The sequence below is a fragment of the Aethalodelphis obliquidens genome, unplaced genomic scaffold, assembly GCF_003676395.1.
Source record: "Aethalodelphis obliquidens isolate GAN/ISIS:26980383/991018 unplaced genomic scaffold, ASM367639v1 scaffold11, whole genome shotgun sequence".
NCBI lineage: Eukaryota > Metazoa > Chordata > Mammalia > Artiodactyla > Delphinidae > Aethalodelphis > Aethalodelphis obliquidens.
In genome coordinates this window covers 32,526,545-32,547,804 of record NW_020837955.1, presented here as the reverse complement: position 1 = coordinate 32,547,804, position 21,260 = coordinate 32,526,545, and the positions used below count along the sequence as shown (strand labels likewise).

Sequence of the window (21,260 nt, the reverse complement as noted above, 5' to 3'; positions counted from 1 at the left end):
TCCCGCCCGGCCTGCCGCTGCTCTGAGGCGGCACCCAAGTAAACCAAACGCTGATTGCTGGAATAAGAAGGGCCGGCCTGGGAAAATGCGGTTACCAAAAAAAAAAAAAAAAAAAACGTCTGCTGTTTGCCAAACTCCGGAGCGAGTGGTGCGCTGCGAAACAATAACCGAACCCGAGCCTTCTCACTAGACACACACGTCTAGATCCCGAGACACACACACATATGCTGCCCTGCTGCCGGCATGGACGCCATCACAGGGGACCCCCACCCAAACACGGAGAAATGTTCCCGCCAGTCGCACACTCGGAGGCCATTCCAATCCTCTGAGAGCCACAACTGCAGCCGGCTCACAGCGACCAGACGCTCGCACACAACTTCTTTACACAATTGCATTTCTACACCTTTATAAGCACTCTAATTACAGCCGCGCAGCTGCACGTTCCTGCCCTAACTCAATACAATCTAGATGCACAAGGAAAGCTGGACACCTTGACACTCACAATCTACACAAGTAGCCCCGGCCTCTCAGCCTCTAACGCACGCAGTTAGCACAATTAGCACCTACACATCCTGACTGAAATCCTGGCTCAGACACACAAACAACTGTTCCACAGACCTCACTGGTACACTCAACCTCTACAAACCCACAAGCACAGCCTCTCCCTAACTCACATCCACACCCTTAGTCCGACTTGCAATTGCCCGCATGCGGGGAGCCTAGCCCAGATGCCCCCAGCCGCGGCGCGGGGCCCCGGGCGAGGCCTCCGACCCGCCAGAGTCCCTTCCCTATCGGCCTGCGCGTCCGAGACTTTGTTCCCTGCGACTCGAGGCGGGGACGGGGAGGAACCGAGGTTTCCAAGGCCGCGCGCAGGCCCGAGCCCCCTTTCTGCCGGGCCCGCTTGGTGCGCCTCTCCGCCCGCCACAATCCGCCCCTAGCACAAAAGTGGCCCGGCAGGTTCCGGGCCGCCGCCAAAGCTCCCGCTCGGGCTGCGCTAGGCTGCCGGGAACAGAGTTGGAGTGAGCTGGCGGCACCGGACACTCAGACAAGAGGCAGTAAGTACCCGGAGGAGTAAGTACCCGGAGGTCCGAAGATTTTCCCACCTCAGGAGTTTCTGGTGCCTTGAACAGAGCCACCCCCACCCCACCCCTCCGCCCACGCCTACCTGGCCCTTCGCTGCGCTGAGGAACTGGACCCCAAATGAGACACGCACGCGGAACCCACGTGTACCTCTCAGGAAGGAGAATGTAGCCCAGGCACACTTGGGTTATACGTTCCGTTTCACTCTCTCAGGGAAATGCAAACTGAGAACCCAAGCCTCTCGGTCAGGCGAACGCACAGGGAAGGCCCACAAGTAATCAAGAAGGGAGTAGGTCATGGATCAAACGTGTAACCTACATCCCCATTCGGGGTAACAGGCAAGACACAAGGCAACATGCGTGCAGTTCCATGTGTAGGGAGGAACGCAGAACCTGACCCTCGATGCCCATTGAACCCTGCCAGGGTCATCTAGGCCTGGCACCCGTGTACCACGAGGGAGGACACAGACCTGCGGCACGCAGCTCCCACGCTTCCCTGCCCAAGGGGCTCCAGCCCAGCACGCGCGCACTGTGACGGGGACGCAGCCACAAGGCACACGCGCCCCGCACCCTGCCCCGCGCCCCGCGCCCAGATAGTCATCGTGGGATGGCATCTCGCAAATATTTATATTCCTCAGCGCCACGGCAGCCCGCGTCCACATTAGACGCTCTAATCCTGCCACTTTAAATAGATGAATTAATAAAGCAAACGAGCGGCTAATAAGCTGACTGTCCAGCCTTTTTGAGGCGGGGGAAGGACTCGAAAGTGCGCCAAATTTGTTTGCAGTGGATCAAGGCGAGCCGCCTCTGCTTCACTTTCTTTATCTTAATTCCGACTTGAAAAGATATAATTATCTAGTTTGAACAGAGCTGCTATCAAATCCTTCTTTGGGCCGGGAAGGGGGGCGTTGGAGTGGATTGCGGCTCTCTGAGCCGCTCCGTGCAGCCAGAGATAGCGCGTAATGAAGATGTGGCGGCCCGAGATACAAAGGGCATTAACCTCATTAGCATGAAACCTTTTCTTCTTACCATTGTGGGACCCTTTCAGCCGCCTAATCCCCCCTATTTTCAAAGCTTGGTTTGTAATAAAGCTTTTAGGTTTTTTTTTCCCCAAAGCTAATAGTATTCTCTGATGATTTTATTGCTGTTACACTACATAGGACATTTACAAAAAAAAAAAAAAAACATCACCCTCCCCCTTTCTTGTACTTAAAAAAAAAAGTATATGGTTCTTGCAGAAGTAAGCCTTTTATCAAGATGGGAAATTTTCTTCAGGAAAGGCTAGTCTGAATTTTAACAGGTCTGTGCTCTGTGTTTGAGGCATTCTGGGTTTGGCGAAGTGGATAGAAGGAAAAGGTAACTTGCTTAAAAGAAAGAGGTGCAGCAATGCTGTAGCAGGGACTGCAAAACACTTGGGAGAGCTCTTGGTCACAGAGGTCCCGCTGTCCAAGTGACTGGAAACCCCACTTGAGTTTCCAGGATACACAGGACAGCACCTGTCCCTTCGAGAGGCAAGCCTGTGTCCCCTCTCGCCCCAGAATCCTCGGGCAGTGGAGTCTCCCCGACTACACCCACACCTTCCCAAAGAGTCTGCGTGGAAATGCACCATAAACAGCCAGGGTTCTCCAGAGAAACAGAGAGGGAGAAAAAAGGAGAGAAAGGCAGAGATAAAGGGGAAAAAGAGGGAGAGAGGCCAAGAATGAATTCTACTTTCGAAGAGAGGAGGGGAGGGGAAAAAAAGAAAGAAAAATTTCCATAGTGCCCTATAGTCCCCACACGTGCATGGAATGTCTAATCTTAACTTTTCAAGGCAGGATGTTAACAAAGCTTGTATTTTCGCCCTGCATTGTAACTTGGCCTTATCACAGTGTAAAGGGTGGGGAGATTGTCCTAAATTATGTCCAGGCAGCCCCCCTGGATCCGTGGATTAAGAGATTAAAGGAGACCACTGGGCAAGGCCTCCTCTTTCCCCTTCATATTCCTGGTATGATAATTGCTTAAACTGATTTGCACTTTCACAAAAGCTCGCAGGACGCTTTGTAGCTCGAACAGAACAGACGAGGTTTCTCTATCAATGGAAATAAAACTGATTAATGCAGCCTATCAGGATAAGAAGCAAATGAAGCATGCAAAAACAACCTCGTACCCCCAGAAGGGGGAAGGGGGGGGAGAAAAGCTAAGTTTCCTCCAAGACTGGGTACAACTTTTTCTTTAATGTTAAAATTGAGAGTTGAAGGTTCCTCAAAACGCTTGCCTTAAAAGGCTGCTGAGGCCCTTGGGCTCATCCCCTCACCTTTGTCAGATTGGGGCCAGAGAGAGGAAGGAAGGAAGGAAGGAAGGAAAGAAGGAAGGAAGGAAGGAAAGAAGGAAGGAAGGAAGGAAGGAAGGAAAGTAGGGAGGGAGGGAGGGAAGGAAGGAGGAAGGAAGGAAGGAAGGAAGGGAGGGAGGGAGGGAAAGGGAGAGAGAGGGAGAAGGAGAATAGTGCTTTGGGGTTTGAAGTCAGAAACACAGTTTAAAAAGTCCCAGGATCCTGATTCTGCTAAGTGTTTTCCCCAATCCTGGGGGAATACTCGTCAATGCATAACTATATATGTCCAGTTTTTTAAATAACTAGAGGTTAAGAGTAGTAGTAGTAAGGATTTTTAACCTGAAATTCAAATTAAGCTCCCTCTTTAGGCCGTGCAGTGGGCAGAGGTCTGGATGGAAAACTTTTCTCCCATCCCTTTTCTGAAGGACTTAAGTTTTCCTAATCCTCTCCCTTTTCCACCCTCTTCTCTCTTTAACATGCCCGAGAATCCATCAGTCTGGCCCTTTTGTGGGTGGGGAACCTGGGCTTCTTGAGCCTAGTTGGGGAAGGACCACACTCAAAGAGATACTTTTCTCAAGAATTCACTTCAATTTCCCAAGACAACTACTCTGAGGGCATATTGATAAATCTTTATTGACAAAATATTGACATTGACATACTTCTTGGAAGTATATAGTGTGTTAGAATTCTAACAAATTAACACAGAACACAAAAATATTTACATTCTGGTATAGAAGACATTAAGGAAGCATTTTTCACTCTCTTTAGTAAGTCTATGATCTTGGAATAGAAACTCAGTGCTTGAAAACTTGCTGCCGTGTTCTTGGCCACACTTATCATCCCCGCTAACTACAGTCCTTCAGTCTTTGCAATAGATAGATTGAAAGTTTGGAATGGCCTTTATTTACGGCAAATGGTTGAACTCGGCCAATACCTTCAACCACTAAAAGGAGTTTAGTTCGTGGTTTTAAGCCTTGGGATGTTAGGAAAGGAATGTCCAAGAAATAGAATTAATTTAGGGTTTTTTTTCCCAGTACAAGTCCTGACTCCTCTTGTGGGCACCCTCCCCCTCCACCCCCAGCCCCCCATCCTGCTCCCCATTTCTCTGAAAGAGGATCGCTATCGCTGAGCCTACTTCATTAAGCTTTTTTCACAATCACTTTGACGTCAGAAGGTATCAAAAAGTGTTTACAGACTGCACATTTCTTGCAAAAAAATCAAAATAAAAAGCACGCAGAACCTGTCTTTAAAGGAAAAGAAAATTACAATTCACTTTCTGTCTTAAGACACCATTCGCCCAACAACTGCTACATGCAATTCAAGTTTTTGAACAGGTGTGGGATGGGGCTGGATGTGGAATCCCAACGGTTATTATCACTGATTACTTTTAAAGATTGGGGAAAAAAACACTTCGAAGTGCAAAATAAAAAGTCCTGTGCCTGGTTGGGGGTTTTCGTTTATCATTATGATTATCATCATCATTTTTTTAAAAAATCGGACTGCGAGATAACCGGAATACCTGCCAATCATCTTGTCTCGCTGGTTTGGCCTTTGACTGACAGCTCCCCTTGTCAGAGCGCCTTCGGCTTTGCCACCTTTGGATCTCTCTCTCTCTCTCTGTCTGTCTCTGTCTGTCTCTCACAAGCTGCCTCTTCAGACAAGGGTTGCGTGTTCATCAAGGAGCCTCCGTCCTCTGCCATCTCGGCGCGGCCTCGGATCGGGACCCCGCGCTCTTGCCGCCCAGCGTCTGCGTCGCGCCGCCCCTCTCTCTGACTCCCTCTCCCCTTCTCCGTGAATGTGTGTGTGGTTTGTTTTTGTTTTGTAGGGTTTTTTCTTCTTCCCCTCCTCTCCCTGTCTCTGTTTTGCTCCGTGTTGTCCGTTTCTGAGGGGTTCTGTTTGTGTTTTTAATCGTCTGAGGTCACATCTATTTCCTCGGGACTCGCCTGCTTTGTGGCGATTCTCCACCGGTTAATATGGTGCGTCCCTTTTTTCTTTTGTTGCGAATCTGAGCCTTCTTCCTCCAGCTTCTGCCTTTTGAACTTCGTCCTTCGGTTCTGAAACCATACTTTTACCTGCAGGAGAGGCAGATGGGGCGCGTTATAGTTCCTGCACAGCGTCCTCCTACCTCTTCCTCTTTTGCCTGGCCCGGACCTGGGACTGAGACTACGAAAATCCAGTACCCCAGCTGCGTGTCCTATTAGCCGACCTCCCCACGGCCTCCCCTCGGGGAACAGAGCTCCTATCTCGGGGCCGGAGAGAAGGCTGGCTCCCTCCCCTTCTGGCCCTCCTGGAGCACATTTCCCCTGGCCCCGAGGCCCAGAGTGCAGAGTGTCCCCTTCTCACTTTGTCCTGCTCGGGACACCCACATCCCACTAAGTGCAAAAGCCTGGCAAACACTGGGAAACCCCTATAAAATTATAAATAAGGGAAAATTAAAAGAGACACATCCCTGACTCCCTCTACCTAACTAGTGCAGGGAAGATCTCATTCCCACTGCTGCAGCTCCTGCAGGGCCGAATGTGCTTTCTATTTTCTGCCAGTTTCCCACAGCCGCTGCCTAAATATAGCGCCTCCTCGGCAAAGCCTGGGCCCTGGGTAGGCAGTCAAGATTGGCCTGAGCTTTCCCCTCTCTGCCCAGTACTCTTGCAGGTGAGAGCAGAAGCAGTTGTGTGTGTGTTGGGGGGGTGCTGGGGGAAACCGGTGGGGGGGATGATGGGGTGCACAGCCCTGGGGACCAACCCAGCTGTGTCTTTTCAGCTAGGAAAAGAGGCTCAAAAGTGAAAGCTTCTGAAAGACCGTGAGATAAAGGGGAAGTAAGAGAAAAACTGTGAAAGAGAAGGGAAGAGCCCCTCAGTCCTCCTCTTGAACAGCCCCAGGACAGTCCAGGGCCAAGCTCTCACCCCATCACATCACTTCCCACCAGGGCGGGGCTGGCAGCCTGGCCTCCTCGGAGCGCTGCTAGAAGTCTGGGGAGCAGTGAGGTGGGGCTCACACGCTATCCCGACCAGTCCCTGGGGAAGCTGGTGATGGGGCCCCATACAGTGACCAGACCAGACAGTAACACTGCCCAAGCTTCTCAGCGGTGAGGTACAGGTGAGGAACATGGTGATGACTGCACCTCCCATGCCACCAGGGCTGCCCCATTCTGCTAGCAGCACCCCAGGCCCCTGAAGTCCGCTCCGCTTTCTCCTTTGAGTCGGCAGGCCCAGGTCCCGGCTTGCTCTCCCCGGATGCCCCCAATCCCCCAAAGTGCCCCCATGAAAAAGCCGAGCTGGAACACGGCTGAGTTTAATTTGCTTTGAGTTTGCTAATTGAGGGGGAGGACGGTTCATTTCTCCCCGGCGCTCGCCCAAGGCGCGCGTCGGTGCGCTCGGGGCTTGACACGCACACAAAGGCTCCAGGCAGCGTGGGCAGCGAGGCGGATAAAGACCACGGCCGACTCGGCGATCCAGGAGAAATCAGCCGGGCCGCGCCTTGTGCCGGGCCCCGCACCAACCCGCGAGGCCCTCCTCGGTTTTGTCCGCGGGGACGTTTTAAAACAAAAGCCTCGACCTCTTTGCGCCTCCCAGGAAAAGTGTTACAACTTAATCTGCCCGAAAATGTTACTGTTTGCCGGGAACTTTGACCCCGCCCTGAGGCTCCGCGTACAGTAGCGCCTACTGTAGCCCTAAGCCCCCTCCTCGCCCCGGGGCAGGCCAGAACCTGGCCGCCTCGGGACCCTGTTGCGCAGGAAGGGTCTGCCCCCTGAGGCAGCTCCTCTCCCGAAGACTTCTAGCTCTGTTTCTCGGATTTAGGGACGCACCCAGGATGCCGGCTCGGCGGTCTGACTCTCCGATCCCCTCAAGGGGAATAACTGGAGCCGTCGCTGTGAGCCTTGAGCCCCCGGTGCACAGAGCTCGCCCTAACCCACTCTCAGCTCTCTCTCCAGCCTAGAGCCCCAAACACCCCAAAACCCCGCGGCACTCTCCTTCCTGGATCCCAGCCGCGTACCCCAGACTCCCACCGAAAGTCTCACCGAAAGTGCAGAGGTATCTTAGCCAGGAGCTGCAAGGCCAGCCCAGCCGCACAGAAGGAGCAATTCAGCCCGTCTCCGCCCGCCCCACCAGAGCCTCGGGCGGGTCATCTCCTACAGCCCGTGCTGGAGCCCAGGGAAGCCAAGAGCACGTCAAAACTTACACATCCTGAGCCCGGGCGTGGAACCAGCTCCCGGACTGTTTGCCGAAAGCCCTCCGCACTTTGCGGGTTGCGTGTGTCCAGAGATTTGGGATGCGGTTGCCGCGCCTGGGCCCGCTCACCTGAGTTTCCGTGAGGCTGAGGCTGTGCGCCAGCTGTTTCCTCTCTGCGCCCACCACGTAGTGGTTCTTCTCGAAGGCGTGTTCCAGCCTCAGAAGCTGGGACGGGGAAAAGGCGGTTCGGATCCGCTTCGGCTTGCGGGCCAGCGCGTTGTGCAAAAGGAAGCTCTCCGGACTTGTGTCGTTCCCTACGGGGGACACAACAGAAGTCCCATTAAAGGGGGCTGTCCTGGCCAGGTTCGCGCGCTTCTCCCGAGCCGGGCTGACCCGGCACAGCGCTCAGGGCCTCCGCGTACGTAGCCCGTGCGGCCCGGCCCACGGGGACGCAGAGCCCTCCACACGCGGGAAGGGAACACCGCTCCAGCTGCCTGGCCCGCTCCGCCGGGGCCGTAGCTGTGCAGCACCCAGCAGCAGCTGTCCCGGCGGGTCGAGTCCCAAGGCTCCTGACCTCTGCGGGCTTTGCAGCCGCCCGGGGCCCACGAGCCTCGCCACTTCCGCAACAGGCGCCCGGGACAGAGGAAGGGGCGGCAAGGCAAGGCCCGGGGATTGGCGCCCTGTACCCAGAGAAACGTCTGTCTCTTCTTTCTAACCTCTGGGAGAACTTTGCCGCGGGGGTGAGGGGCGAAGAGGCGACGAACCGCTATCCTAGAGTTTTCTCGGGGACTTATTTTTAAAGTACTTGTCTTTCTCCTCCGGAAAAGTGCAGAGGCCGGGCGTGTCGTTGCAGCCCGGCCTAGACCGAAATCTCGCCGGCGGGTGCGCAGGGTTTCTGCCGCCGCTGCCTCCCGAGGCCCCGTTCTCCCGCTGCCCTGCTCCAGAGAACTAGGAGACTCGAGCGAAGGCATCGAAAGCCGGGGAGTACGGAGCTGCGGTCACCCGATGGAACTGTGCGCGGCCCCAGAAGATCCTGGCTACTCCAGGCCTGGCGTGGGGACCAAGAGCGTGGCTGCCAGAGAATGAGGAAAGGGAACCCTAAACTTTTCGAGCAAAGCCAGAGAGTTTCGGATTCACTCCTTAGGGTGGGAAATCGATTCACCAAAACCCAAAGAAAGACAAACCTACAATCCAGGCAGGGATGGAGGCAACTCCGGTCTGGGAATAAGAGTAAAACGTTGTTTTTGTTTGGTTTGGTTTCTTTAATTATGGAGGACGGGAATCTACCCCATTCTAGGCTCTGGCAGGAACGCCAAGGGTTAATGAATGGGCAAGCCGCTGGGTATTGATCAGCGGCCTCGGGAGGTAGGTCTTTTCCCCGCTCGGATCGCTAAACTAATTACTTGCCCCTTTTTCTGGAGTTTTAACTCTCCTTCCACCCCCCCCCCCACCCCCACCCCCCCCCACACACAAATCCAAAAAATAGCAAGAAAGGAAAACACCCAAACAGATCTCCTCCAGCCCGTCTTCCGACCCGGTTCATTTCTTTTAAAAGAAAAACAAAAACCAGACCGAACCTGCCTTCGCCGTGGCCGCTCGGCACCCGAATTGAGCAGGTCACGACGAGAGTCCTGAGCCTCGGAGGCTCCTACCCGCGAGGGTTCCCGCCCCGCCTGAGCCTCCAGAGTAAGCAGGATAAAACAAACTCCCAGACTTTGCTCTGGGGACGCGAGGGTCTCTTCGCCGCCGGAAGAGGGTCAGAGACCGAGAAGCTGCAGGTCTAGGATGCAGGGGCGCGGAGTGGATGGTAAACAGGGTCGAACGCAGTCGAGAGCGAACCTGGTGGCCGGGCCCTGTCCGCGGCCCTCGGAGCCAGGGCGGCGAGGGCATCGCCGGGAAGACAGAGAACCCGGGGACCCCCGCGGGCCACGGATTCCTTGGCGGCCGGCACTCGTAGCACGCTAGGAAAGCCTGCCTCGACCCGAGAGCATTCGGGGACAACTCCTCTGTCTGCGCCCTTCTCTAAAGGGTCAAGCGGCCGCGGCCAGACCCCAAACCGGCCGCAGCTCGGAGACTAGGGACCGTGCCCGGCTCCTCGCCGCCCAGTTTCCAAACGCGGCGCGCGGGCGGGCGAACCGGAGGAACCTCCATCCAGGCCTTGCCGGGCGCCCACCCAGAGCAGGCCGAGGGCAGTGCGGGCTGCAGAGCGCTGCAGCCCCGCGACGTGGCACGTACCTTGGAAGCGGTGGCCCAGATATCGGTAGCGATGGATGAGCCAGGGGTAGAAGGTGGACGGGTCCCGCTGCTGCGAGGCGAAGAGGGGGTGTGGCGAGTGCGAGGAGGGCAGGGGGTGGGCGGCCAGGGCGTGCGGCGGCGGCACCGGGTGCACGGGCACGGCCGGGTTGGGCGGGTGCGAGACCGCCTCGGCGAACACCAAGTCCGGGTTGGAGTAGACGCCCCTGCCGGCGGCGGCGGCGGCGGCCGAGTGGAAGCCGTTGAGGAACGGGTTTATGGGGCTGGAGTTGGCGTAGCTGAGCGCCGCGGGACGGATGGGGTCCTCAGAGCGCGAGGCGGGCAGGGGACTGTCCTTGGCCACCAGCGACTCGATGGTGAAGCAGCGCTTGGGCGCCGGCTGGAACATGCTGCGCCGAGGAGCGGGCGCCCGGGGCTCCCAGCTCCCGGCGACCGCGGCGCGCTGCCTCCGCCGCCCGCTGCCCGCTGCCCGCGGCGAGAACGGACGAGAATTGGGGACTTGTTTGTTGGGGGTGGGGGTGGGGGGGGGGGTGGGGATGGGGGTGGGGGAGGAAAGGGAGAAAGAAAGGAAAGGAAAGGAAAGGAAGAAGGAAAGAAGGGGGGAGGGGGAGGGAGAGGCAACACCGAGGATCCCGAGAATCTTGCACCAAACGCGCCCAACCTGGAGAGAGGGGGAAAAATCCTTCCAGAAGAATTTGCAGGCGTGGATTGGGGTAATTTTTTTTCTTTTTTTTCTTTTGTTTTTCTTTTCTTTTTTTTTTTTTTTTTTTTTTGAATGGCGTGGGGGGGATCGAAGTTAGAGGCGGGAGGGGGGGAAGTTTCTCGGGGGAGGCAAAAAAAAAGTTTTCTCTCCTCTGCAAAAGGCGGGCAGGGCGCCCTAAGTCCAAGGACAATCCATGGAAGTGTTCGCTTCTTCACAAGTTGTGCAAACGATTTGTTAGTTCATGAGCCTAATTAGTGCGGGGATCACATAAACAGCTTCCTCCGAAGCCTGGTAAATGGCTTGATGATTGGTCGCTATTACTCGCCCTGAGGTGGAAGGGGGGAGACTCTTTAAAGTGCGTCAGAAGGAGGCGAGCGCCTGGGAACCCGGAGGCCTGGATCCAGGCCGAGAGTGGAACGGAGTCGGCGCCGCTGCCTCGGCCGTGCCTCCTGCGCCCGCCAGGCCGCCCGGCCTTTCGGCGCCGTCGCCGCGCGCTCCTAGCTCACTTGCTCCCGCGGCGCCCGCGGCGGCTTCTTCTCCTCTTTCGCCTCCTCCTCTTCCTTTGGCTTCTCCTCCTCCTCTTCCTCCTTCTCCTCCTCCTCTTCTTCCTCCTCCTCTTTCCCCACCTCCTCCCCCTCAGCCACCGCCTACTTCTCCACCACCACCATTCCCTCCGGGGCACCCCGGTCCCTGCAGAGTCCCCGAGCGGCGCCGCCTTTGCTGCGGCCCCCTGGATCCCGAGCCTGCTGAGCCCGAGCTGGGGGGACAGACGGACACACTGATGCACATATTCCTCGCGCCTAGCGCTATGCCGCTGCTGCCCCCCGCGGGCGCGGGTCAGGGGAGCTGGAATCGCCCCGGGAGCACTCGAGGGTAAGCGAGCAGGGGTTGGTTCCCGGCGAGGGCTAACGGAGCCGTTGGGTTAGACCAATTCCCACCCCCAGCGAAGCTCCCGGAGGTTTCCCAGGTGAGGAGGGAGTCTGGCCGGGGATGGGGGTCCTCCGACCACGCGTAGCCTCTAGGTCCCAGGGTCCCTGAGTTCACGATCCTTGACTCGGCCCGTTCGTTTCCAAGCTGAGACCGGAGTGGACGACCCTGCCCTGGCGGTGGGCTTCCAACTTGCCCACAGGCTCTCTATTTTCCTCTCTGGGAGGGTGCTCATCTCCTTCCCCCAAACAGCTCTTTTGGGAACTGGGGGTCCCAATATCTGGGAATGGGGGTCCAAGGTCAAGGGAGAGGCTGATGTGATACTACTATTACCGTTACGTTGTCGTTATTATTTTTGTTAGTGTTGTTATCATTCTTATTATTGCTATTATTATTATCATCATCATCATCATCATCACTATTTCTATTATTATTCTGCCATCTGTCGTCCTAGGGGCGGGTTGCTGTGCAAACCCAGGGCTTGCGATTAGGGAGTGAGGATCGCTTCTCCAGTCCCAGGCCGTGTCCGCATTTTCGAGCTTGCCTTCGGTTTTAGGATGATTTTAGGGCCGAGTTCCCTCGTCCCCATTGGCTCACGCTGCGGCATAATTATGATCACATCCCCCAGGCTGCTGGCGCTGCTCTCTGTTTATTGGTGGTTAAAGATCTATTATCTATTCATCAGCCGCCTCTTTTTTCCTTTTTTTTTCTTTTTGCCAATTACATTCTTCTAAAGTGAAGTACCAGCAGGTATTTTGCACGTTTACAATTAATGATTTTTAAAAAAATCTGGCATCCTTTAAATCTCTTACTTGGAGGCCCATGTCACTTCGCTTAAGGATGAAGAAATGCCTGTGTTTGGTGATGAGGTTGCCGTGAGACCCAAAAAAATGTCGATTGGGAGGGGGAGAAGAGGGAAGTCCTGTAAGTCAGGCTTCGATGCCACCAGATTCATCAGTCAAAGGTCCCCAGGTCTGGGGACATGTGCCCCTGCTTTCCCAGCGACCCTCTCCCTGCCCTAGGGTCTCCCCCGTCCTCTGTGGTTTCATCTGCTGTGTATTTATGTTTGTGTCAATTTCTTCTTTATTCCAGGCATAGTCTGTGTTGGGGGGGGGGGTTGGATGGGAGGAGGATCCAAAACCCCTTTCGGAAAACACTCCAGGCAAGAGAGGAGTCAGGAGTGTGTTTTCTGGTGTTGTCTGGGCACCTGATCTTAGTGAGGACCCAGCAGAGATCATGCGTGCTGCCTCCCCCAAGCTTCCCAGGGCACACACACATACACACTTCCACACACGAGACAGGCATTGCCCTCAGCTCTATACTCACGCCCCAAGAAGCCTGCCCCTACCTCAGGCTTCTGCTCTCTGACTCCAGCTCTGGGCAGGGGTCTTGGCTGGGTTTTCACCCTTAGCGGGTTCTCTCAACCTTGCTTTGTGGCATCCCCCCATCCTTTTCCCCAGGCCCAAGGATACAGTGTGCTCGATCCAGCCTCTTGGGGTGGGTTGCATTTTAACTAGTATCTCCCTGGGTCCTGAACCATGGACCTCCAAAAATACTGTCCCCGATTCAGAAATCCTTCCCTCAGATAGGCTGTAGGGACACAAGCCCCACTGTGCCCAGGCCAACCGGGGGCCTGAAGCCACCAGGAAAAGTGGAAGTCTTTGGGCTGCGCTAGCCAGCCAGTCTGGGGTGGAGGTAGAGGTCAGCCCTTGGTTCCCAGAAAGAAATACCCAATTTAGGCGGGTTGTAGATCCCCGATCCTGGAGCCAGTGGAGGAGGACCCCTTTCTCCACGGAAGGATTTCCAGGCGGGCTGGAGATTCAGGCTTGCCCACAGGCCAGGCCTTCCAAACTCAGCCTTAGACTACAAGTGGGAAACTGAGGGCACTAAAAGCCCCACCCTGGCTGCAGGGCAGGGAATGACCTTATTGAACAGTCAGTATTAGTGATCTTGGCTGGGGGTATGAGAGTAGATGACTTCGAAGGCAAAGGGGCTCCATGCAGGGTCTGGGAGGTGGGATGAGGCCCGCCATGGTGTGTGATAGTTTCCCCTCTTCTAAACTCTCAGGCTGAACACTAAAGTGTTATTGGTACCACCTTAAACACTTTCTCCTGTTTTGACCAAGATGTGTCTGGAGAGTGTCCTAATGAAGTGAGCAGTCTGGAGCCCAGACCCTCAGCCTCCCTCCCGAGGCAGGGACAGTCGGCCGGGGCAGAGGGCCCAGGCTGCTCCCAGTGTCCAAGAAGCAGGCCACCCGCCTCTTGCAAACTGCCATAAGGGGGCCAGCTTTACCCCCAAAGGGCTCTAGTTATTGGCAGGTGGGCGAGGCTGAGAGAGTCTGGTGGCTGCCTTCTTGGCGGCAGTGGGACACGCCTGTTCGCCGCTGGCCCCAAGCCTCTCCCGGGCCTCCACGAGGAAGAAGCGGGTTTCTAGCGAGTCAGGGGCCGCACGCGGAAGCCCTGGAAGCGGAGTAATCTATGCTAATTCATGCGCCGGGACCGAGGAGCTTGGAAAGGTTCGCTCTGCCAGGCTCCGACGTGCAGGCGAATTAACTAGGAGAGTAACTCATTAACCAGGCTGGAGGGCAGAGGCACACCAAGGCGCTGGGCAACCTAGTCTGGACTCGGACCCTGAGCTGCCTCTAGACTCTGCTCCTTGGACCCAGTGGCTGCCATTCTCTTTACTTGTGGCTTCTTCAGCCTTCCAGAATGCGGCCCCTCTTTGTTCCCTAGCTGCTCTGGAAGGGTGGGTGCTGGGTTAAGTACCGGTGTGAGTGGTGGGAAGTGAGGAGATTCCTGAGGCTCCATCTTAGAGCAACGGGCTCCCAATCTCCACATCCCCACCCGATGAGGGTTGTGCTCTGTAGATTTCGGAATCTACACTCTGCAGGCAGCTGAACTAGCAGACACATGATGAAGGTTCAAGTCTCAGATCTGTCACTTACTGACTGAGCGATCTTGGGCAACACCACAACCTCTCCCAACCTCCATTTTGTCATCTGTAAGATCACGGCCAATGCTGCCTGCGAGGCCGTGGAGGGCAGGAGGCCGGCCTGTTTTAGGGAGTGATAGAACCCTTCTACTTCCTGATTGTGGTGGCAGTTACATATCTGTGTTTTAAAACTCACAGAGTTGTACACAACAAAGGGTGAGTTTTCCTGTATGTAAGTTATACCTTAGTATAAAACTGACCCCCACCCCCAAAGTCAGGCCTGGATGACCTTAGGCAAGTTACCTAACCTCTCTAAGCCTGTTATCTCTTCTGTGAACTCGAGATAAATAATAATATCTTGGCCCTTGAGGTTGTTCAACGAGATAAGCCAAGCAACATGCTTAGTGTCCGGTATATAATGAATGAGCTATAATAAAAGTAAGTTCCTGTCCTTGATATTGCTGTTATTATCATTACCTACCCACCTCCAGGGCTTCTTGCTGGGCGTCAAGACTGAACAATAAAGTTGTACCAATATAAGCTGCTGTTCTTCTCACACTCCTGCCATGCTCCCCTCCATGCTCCTCCAAAGGCCAGGGGCTTCTCTAGGGGGACCCTGGGAGTGAGAGAGGCTTGGACTCCTGGCTAGCAGGAGACATCAAAGGGCAGAGCTTTCTGGTCATCTCCCATACCATCTGCTCTGAGTTTCCCACCAGGCCCTGTACCTTTGCAGGAGCAAACAGCAGTGCTTCTCCCTCCCCCAGCTCGTGCTAGGCCTGTTTGATAACTGGGGTGGATGCATACCTTCATGCAACCCCGGAGAGATGCCCAGGTGCTGCCTGGGTCACTACCTGTGTGACCTTTACCTTCTTGAGTCTCGGTTTTCTCCTCACTGAAAAGGAAATACCAATATCTTAACAGTTGTTTGAGGGGAGTAAGTGAGCTAACGCTTGGCACAGTTATCGTTCATCAAATAGTAATGGCAGGCCATGACTTTGTACGTCCCGCATACTCGCTGCGCTCTGCTAAATCTAGGTCGCGGCGGTTAGGACCCTCCCGGTGAGCCGCTATCGTGAGGCTGCACTGTGCGCCAGCCAGGCAACGCGAGAAGCGCGGACGTCCGTGGAGGGTAAGCCCTCTCCCGGGCCCAAGGCATGCGAAAGGTGTCCCGGGATGGGGAGATCCTCGGGACCCGGTTAAGAATTCCTCCAACCCACGGTGATTCCCAGTCACCCGGACTCTCCGAATGCATAGGGCGGCGGTAAAACTAAGAGAAAACTTAATGTCCTAAAAACATTTTTTTTTTTAATCGTCATGACGGCAAATCCCTTTCTGGTGTCCTCCCTAGAGGCGCTCGCTGGGCAGGCGCGGCGACCCGGGACGTGTATCCGCGTGCGCGCAGCGGCGCCTAGTGGCGGGGGCCGGGCGCTGGCCGCATCCCCGCGAGCGGCTGAGCCCGATGCGCCCGGGAGCGCCGGGGTTGTGCCCCACTGCCAAGACCTTCCCGCGACCGCAGTCTGAGCCGGGCGGGGAAGTCAAAGTAGACTCACTGACCACAGAGGAAGAGAAGACGACTTGGAAATGCGTCCCTCCTCCCTCCAGCAGCTCTCCGTTTCAGAGTTCACCACCCACGCTAGAATTCCAGCTCCACCCCGAGTCGGGCTTCCTTCGGAAGGGTGCAAGGAAGGGGGGACGGGTTCTGTTCTAAAAAGGACGATGAGGCCGTGATCACCTGTGCCAGGGGGATACCGCGCAAATGAGGCGACAGCATCATGCGTCAGGTCCTAGATCCTGCGGCCTGACTACGGGCCCATTCTGGCCTGCGCTGGCTCCAGCTTGGGTAGAGTCCGAAGAGCTGGGGTCTTGGGGTGCAGCTCTCCTAACTTCTTGCCCCCTCGTGGCCGGCCGAAGACTCCCTGGTGGTTATTGCTCAGATAGCGATTAATGATGAGCCGGATTGAGCGGCCGCTGGTCAGGGTGACCGGCCCCTTCCTCCTGGAGCGCGCGGACCCGTATCTGTCCCGGCGCAAGTTGGTACCTCCAGTGAAGTGAGGCCCGTGGAATCCGAGCGGGGTTCGTTGGAAACCCGTGCATAACTGATCAAGCGTCCACTGGGGAGACTGAGCCCTCTTGGGAGGGTTGGACCCTGGTCCAGGCCTCAGCTGCCCCAGACGACTGCAGGAACCAGGTGCTATCCTTCTCCGGATGTTATCAGGAGGCTGCCAGCGTGTGGGTCTCTGAGATCCAACCGTTTTGAGAGCCGACGTTTCAGAGCCAGGAACTCCGCACTGAGGCGTAAAGCCACGCAGGGCTTGACCATCGAATTTACTTCCTTCACCACGTTGAAACTCGTCAATCTCTCAACACACAGGCTGTCCCGATTCACTAATGAAAGCAAGAAAACAGATCAAAGGAAGTCCCGGTTGCTTTCTCCCTCGGCTGCCTTCGAATGAAAGTTTAAAAACCAAGCAAGGACAGGCGTGGGGCAGACTGACTGACACAGGAGTGCAGGAATTAGGGAAGAAGGACGCTCTTGCTCGGGTGACTTCCCCGGGAAGGGGTGGAGACAGCTCGGGTCTCCTCTGCACCCTTCCCGCTGATGGGTGGGTGGTGTTACCGCTGTCCCCTCCAACAGTCCCGAAAGCTTTGGCTTCATTGGGCCACAAGGTCACCGTCTGTTTCCCGGAGCTCCCTGCGCCGCATAAGATGACCTGCAGCGGGCCACAGGTACTAGCATGGGAGGTGGCTGGGGACGCATCTGCCGGCTTTTCTTCCGCCTTCTCCGGTATCTTTTCGTTTCAGGCTCTGCTCCTGCCAACGGTCGCAGGCCTTGTAACTGGGGGTCCAGTCCTTTAAGGAGCTCCTTGGGGTTGTCAGCGGCAAGCCACCTTCGAACCTAGGGGCAGTTTCTGAAACTCTGGCGTCTCACCAGTCCCTCTCTCAGGAGCTTAATCGTCTTTTATTTTTGTACTTCCCCATTTTCTGGACTCTGGAGGCTGGACTAGGGCTTAGAAAGAAGATCGTGGTCGTTTGAGGAAAGAAACTGGAGGCTTTTTCCCTTGGACGTTGCAGCTCTCCAAGAAACTTGGGGAGGATGTCAGGAAGACTGAGAAGAACAATTCCTCTCCCTGTAACGAATTTTCGCTTTTAAAGGCATGTTTACTCACACCCAGTTCTCAGTGAACCTCATAATCTGGTGTGGAAGGAGTCATGATACCCATTTTCCAGATGAGAAAATCGAGGCTCAGAGAGGTCACTCTGCGAGGAGCCTTGTGACAGCCCCGCCTCCATCCCAGCTCCCCGCAGTCCAACATCGCCAGACCCTTGCATTCAAGCCAATGAGAAACGGTGGTGGCGAAGACGCCGCTGGCTGACGGGGTCCAAACCACCCCACGCAGCGAGGCTCGTCCAGGCGCCCCATACCGTGTAACTCCATCACTCGCCTCGAACCCACTTGCCCACCATTGTCCTCCAGGCCACTGTTTCCACCTTAGGCCTCGCCCCATGCCCTTTTACTTCTTCCCGGGTAGCCTCCTGCGGACCCAAGCCCCGGGTTTAGGACCAGAGGGTCGACGGCCTCACTACGGCCAGTAACCGAGGAGCTGACAGGGCAGTACTCGGAGGTCTTGGCCGGGACTCCGTGTGCTCCGCACCCTCGCGTTGCTCTTCAAAGCGGCCCTGAGACCTCCGGGGATACCCGCAGAGCGGCCCTGCGCCGGCGTCAGGGAGCGCGGCCTGAGCCCCCCTCGCAGCCAGCAAGGCGTCCGAAAGTCCCTGGCCCAGCAATCACTGCCTCCTTAGCTCTGCCCAGCCTACGAGGAGCTGGCCAGGGGACAGAAGAGTGGCCAGGGGCTGGGAGCTTCCGAAGAGGCACACAGAGAGGGTCTGACCTCCCCCTTTCTGAGGAGACAGCCTCCCGCAGCCTCTGCCCTGGCGATCTTTACGAACAGGCGGCAGCTGCGGCGGCCAGGCCCTCCCCCCTCCCCCACCCCACCCCCGGGACAGTCGGGAAGGAGCCTGCTGGGTAGGGCCCCGAAGCTGCATGGCCCCTCGCCACAATCACATTCCGGGGACCCTAGCGCTCGGAGATTGGACACACTCCGCTCCCCTATTTGCGTCCCTTCCGTGTCTGGGCGTAGGGACCCAAGGTGCGCCCCCGCTTCCGCCAAGACCCCGCGAAGCCCCTGGCGGCTGGAGGTGAGGCCGAGAGAGGGTCCCTCCAGGGGCCTGCAGGCGTCCGAAGCTCGGCTGGGTCCCGGGTGTCCCCCACCCCGCCACACCCCCGGCGGGGTCCCGGAGAGGCCCGACCGCAGCCGCCCTCCGCTTAGCCCGGCCGCCGGCGGCTCGCCGGGGGCTGCGCAACAAAGGGTGGCATCGCGGCGGCGCGGGCAGGGACCTCATTGGTTCAATATTAGCTTTTCATTCCAGTCTATTGTGCCCATCTGAGATAATATTGACTCTGAGGTGAGAGCCCACAGACGACAGGGCTTGTCTAACACTCCGCGGCCGGGCGCTCGAAGGGAAGAGAACCAGAAATGAAAAGTTAAAGAGACTGCAAATAAAAGCTCTGGCGCGGCGGCGCGCCCCGGGGCCGCGCACGGCGCGGCAGCCAGGCGCTCCCCCCGGCGTGCGCCGGGGCCTCCGACCCGGGAACTGGGGGTCGGGAGAGGGTCTTGGGGTCCGGAGGCCGTTCTGAGGAGGGGCACCGCACGTTCCCATCGAAAACCGCCCTCATTTACCACACAACCCCATCTTCCAGACAATTGATTTTGAGGTTCCGCTCCTGGGTAAATCTGGAGAAAAAAATTCCCATGCACATTGTTTTAGTTTGCCAGTAAGCCACCTGAGATACTTTCCCCGCTTAAACGATGTGATTTCTTTAGGGTAACTTCGCTGTCAGTTTCTTCTATTTCCCCAGCACCAGAAGAGTAAACACGCAGAGCGATGTTCCATGATCGTTAGGCGGCATTACTTGCGAGTGCGCGGTTAATATCAAATTTCTAACTGCATTTTGCTTTGCTTTGAATCGTTTCCCTGCAGCCCATCCTCGGGTTTCTTAATCGCCTTTCTAACCGCAACTTTAAAGGACCTCGGGAACGTTCAAGTCTTGCTTATAAAGATCCGTTTCAATTTCCAAATTGCCTACGTTGGAAAATGGCGCTTTAAGTTGTCTTAGGTGTCTAAGAAAGAGCACTCCAGTTTACGCTCGCGGGACCAGACACCAAACGCTGAGGGCTTGAAGTGATCGTGGGAATGGATGCCTTCGGGCCTCCTTTAGGAAATTTGTGTCTCCCCCTCATTGGAGTCTGACCGCCGTAAGAGATGGTCTGTTAACTCCGTTATTCCAATAAGGGGTTGGTCGTTTGGAATCTTTACATCTACCCCAACTCACTTGGATGTGTGGGGAGCTGGGATGCGTCAAGGGCCGGGGTGGCGGCACCACCATCCGGGGAACCGTTGTGTGCCTCCCTCCTTCCTCTTAGGTGCCCTGTGCTGAGCTGAGGATCAGTGATACCGACCGAGCTCCAGCACCTTGGAGATTTCAGAGGAGGACGTTCTGGTTAATATATGTGGTCTATATTTTATATATGGCCCGTGTGTTTTATATATTATTTAAAATAGAATCTGTATTATATGGTTTCATCATATTGTGCACTGTTTAGTATAGATTTAACCTCTAATTCTAATATTACATGATTACATTAGTTACTTAACATATTTTTATACGTTATATATTATACTGTATGTGTAGATAGTTCTGAATATATATGTACGTATAAATATATTTATTTAATATATATGTGTAAAAGTATTTGAGGGAGCCTTTAATCTCCCTGCAAGTACATATTTGATCGTTTTCATGCAACGTTTTAGGAAAAAAATCCTAATCGAAACCACTTTGACACCAGCTATGTCTTTATAACAAATACCCTGAGGTCCAATTTCAGCTCCAGGGACAGGAGGGGCGGGGGAACTCTGCCATAAGGGACAGCAGGTCCGCTCTGGAAAGTGGTTTTCCGAATGCTCATTCTCTGGGGACAGAGGAGACAACGTTCTGGACCTGGCGGCCGCCTCCTCTCCCCGCTCGCATTGTGGTGGTGGTTTTGGTTTTGAGAGAGGCTGTTTAGAGGCTCCGATGGTGCCTACACTGATGTCATGAATTAAAAATGAATTTGAGGAGTGCAGCATGTTGTCAGCCGAGGCGTCTGGGACAGCAGCGAGGGCCTTTCACCCCGGGTTCTGGGCTGCAGACGCCAGTACGGCTCCGGCCTCGGCGCCCGATGCGGGCGCTCACAGCGCTCGGGCTCACGCGGGTCCCGGCTCCAGCCTGCGCCCGCCCTCCAACCCCGCGTCAGGAAAAGCGGTCCTAGGCTTGGACCGCTTACATATCAGGTGGTCCCAACTACAGCCTGCTTCTAACACCGATTAAGAGCCGAAGAAAGCAGGCATTTAGGAGCTCTCGCAGGAGGGGGGGGGGCAGGTGGAACAAAATCGGGATTTCAGAAGTCCGCAGGTTATCGCCCCCCGCGCCGGATATCCAGTTTATGGAGGGGGAAAAAAGATAATCGAAGTCACGTACGGCAGACTAAAGCATCAGAAATGAGAAACGCCCAAACTTTACAGCCTGATGAACAGGAGGAGCCTATTTCTGAGGCCTGGGAGTTAGGAAGAGAAATTGGAGTGGAGGGGAGGGGAGGGGGGAGGGGAGGGTGGGGGAGGGGAAGGAGGGGAGGGAGGGGAGGGATGGGGTGGAGAGGGGAGGGGTGGAGCGGAGGGGAGGTGGAGGGGAGGGGAGGGGGGAGGGTAGGAGAGGTGAAGGGGAGGGGAGGTGGAGGGGAGGGGAGTTGGATGGGGAGGAGGGAGAGGGGAGGGGGAAAGGGGTGGAGGGGAGG

General features: G+C 55.8%; 1 protein-coding gene across 2 annotated transcripts; it reads right to left on the bottom strand.

Annotated features, from left to right (window-relative positions):
- Window positions 1-3,996: 3,996 nt before the first annotated feature.
- Window positions 3,997-10,312, bottom strand: EMX2 (empty spiracles homeobox 2). Of its 2 annotated transcripts, XM_027112709.1 has the most exons (3): window positions 9,789-10,303; window positions 7,683-7,867; window positions 3,997-5,459 (listed from the first exon to the last, which is right to left on the bottom strand). In XM_027112709.1, exons 1-3 carry the CDS (start codon window positions 10,192-10,194, stop codon window positions 5,292-5,294), a joined length of 759 nt encoding a protein of 252 aa, XP_026968510.1. In that variant the 5' UTR covers window positions 10,195-10,303; the 3' UTR covers window positions 3,997-5,291. The 2 variants fall into 2 exon arrangements, with proteins under 2 accessions (XP_026968510.1, XP_026968511.1); XM_027112710.1 differs by lacking the exon at window positions 7,683-7,867 and having other exon boundaries at window positions 5,356-5,459; window positions 9,789-10,312.
- Between the last annotated feature and the right edge of the window lie 10,948 nt (window positions 10,313-21,260).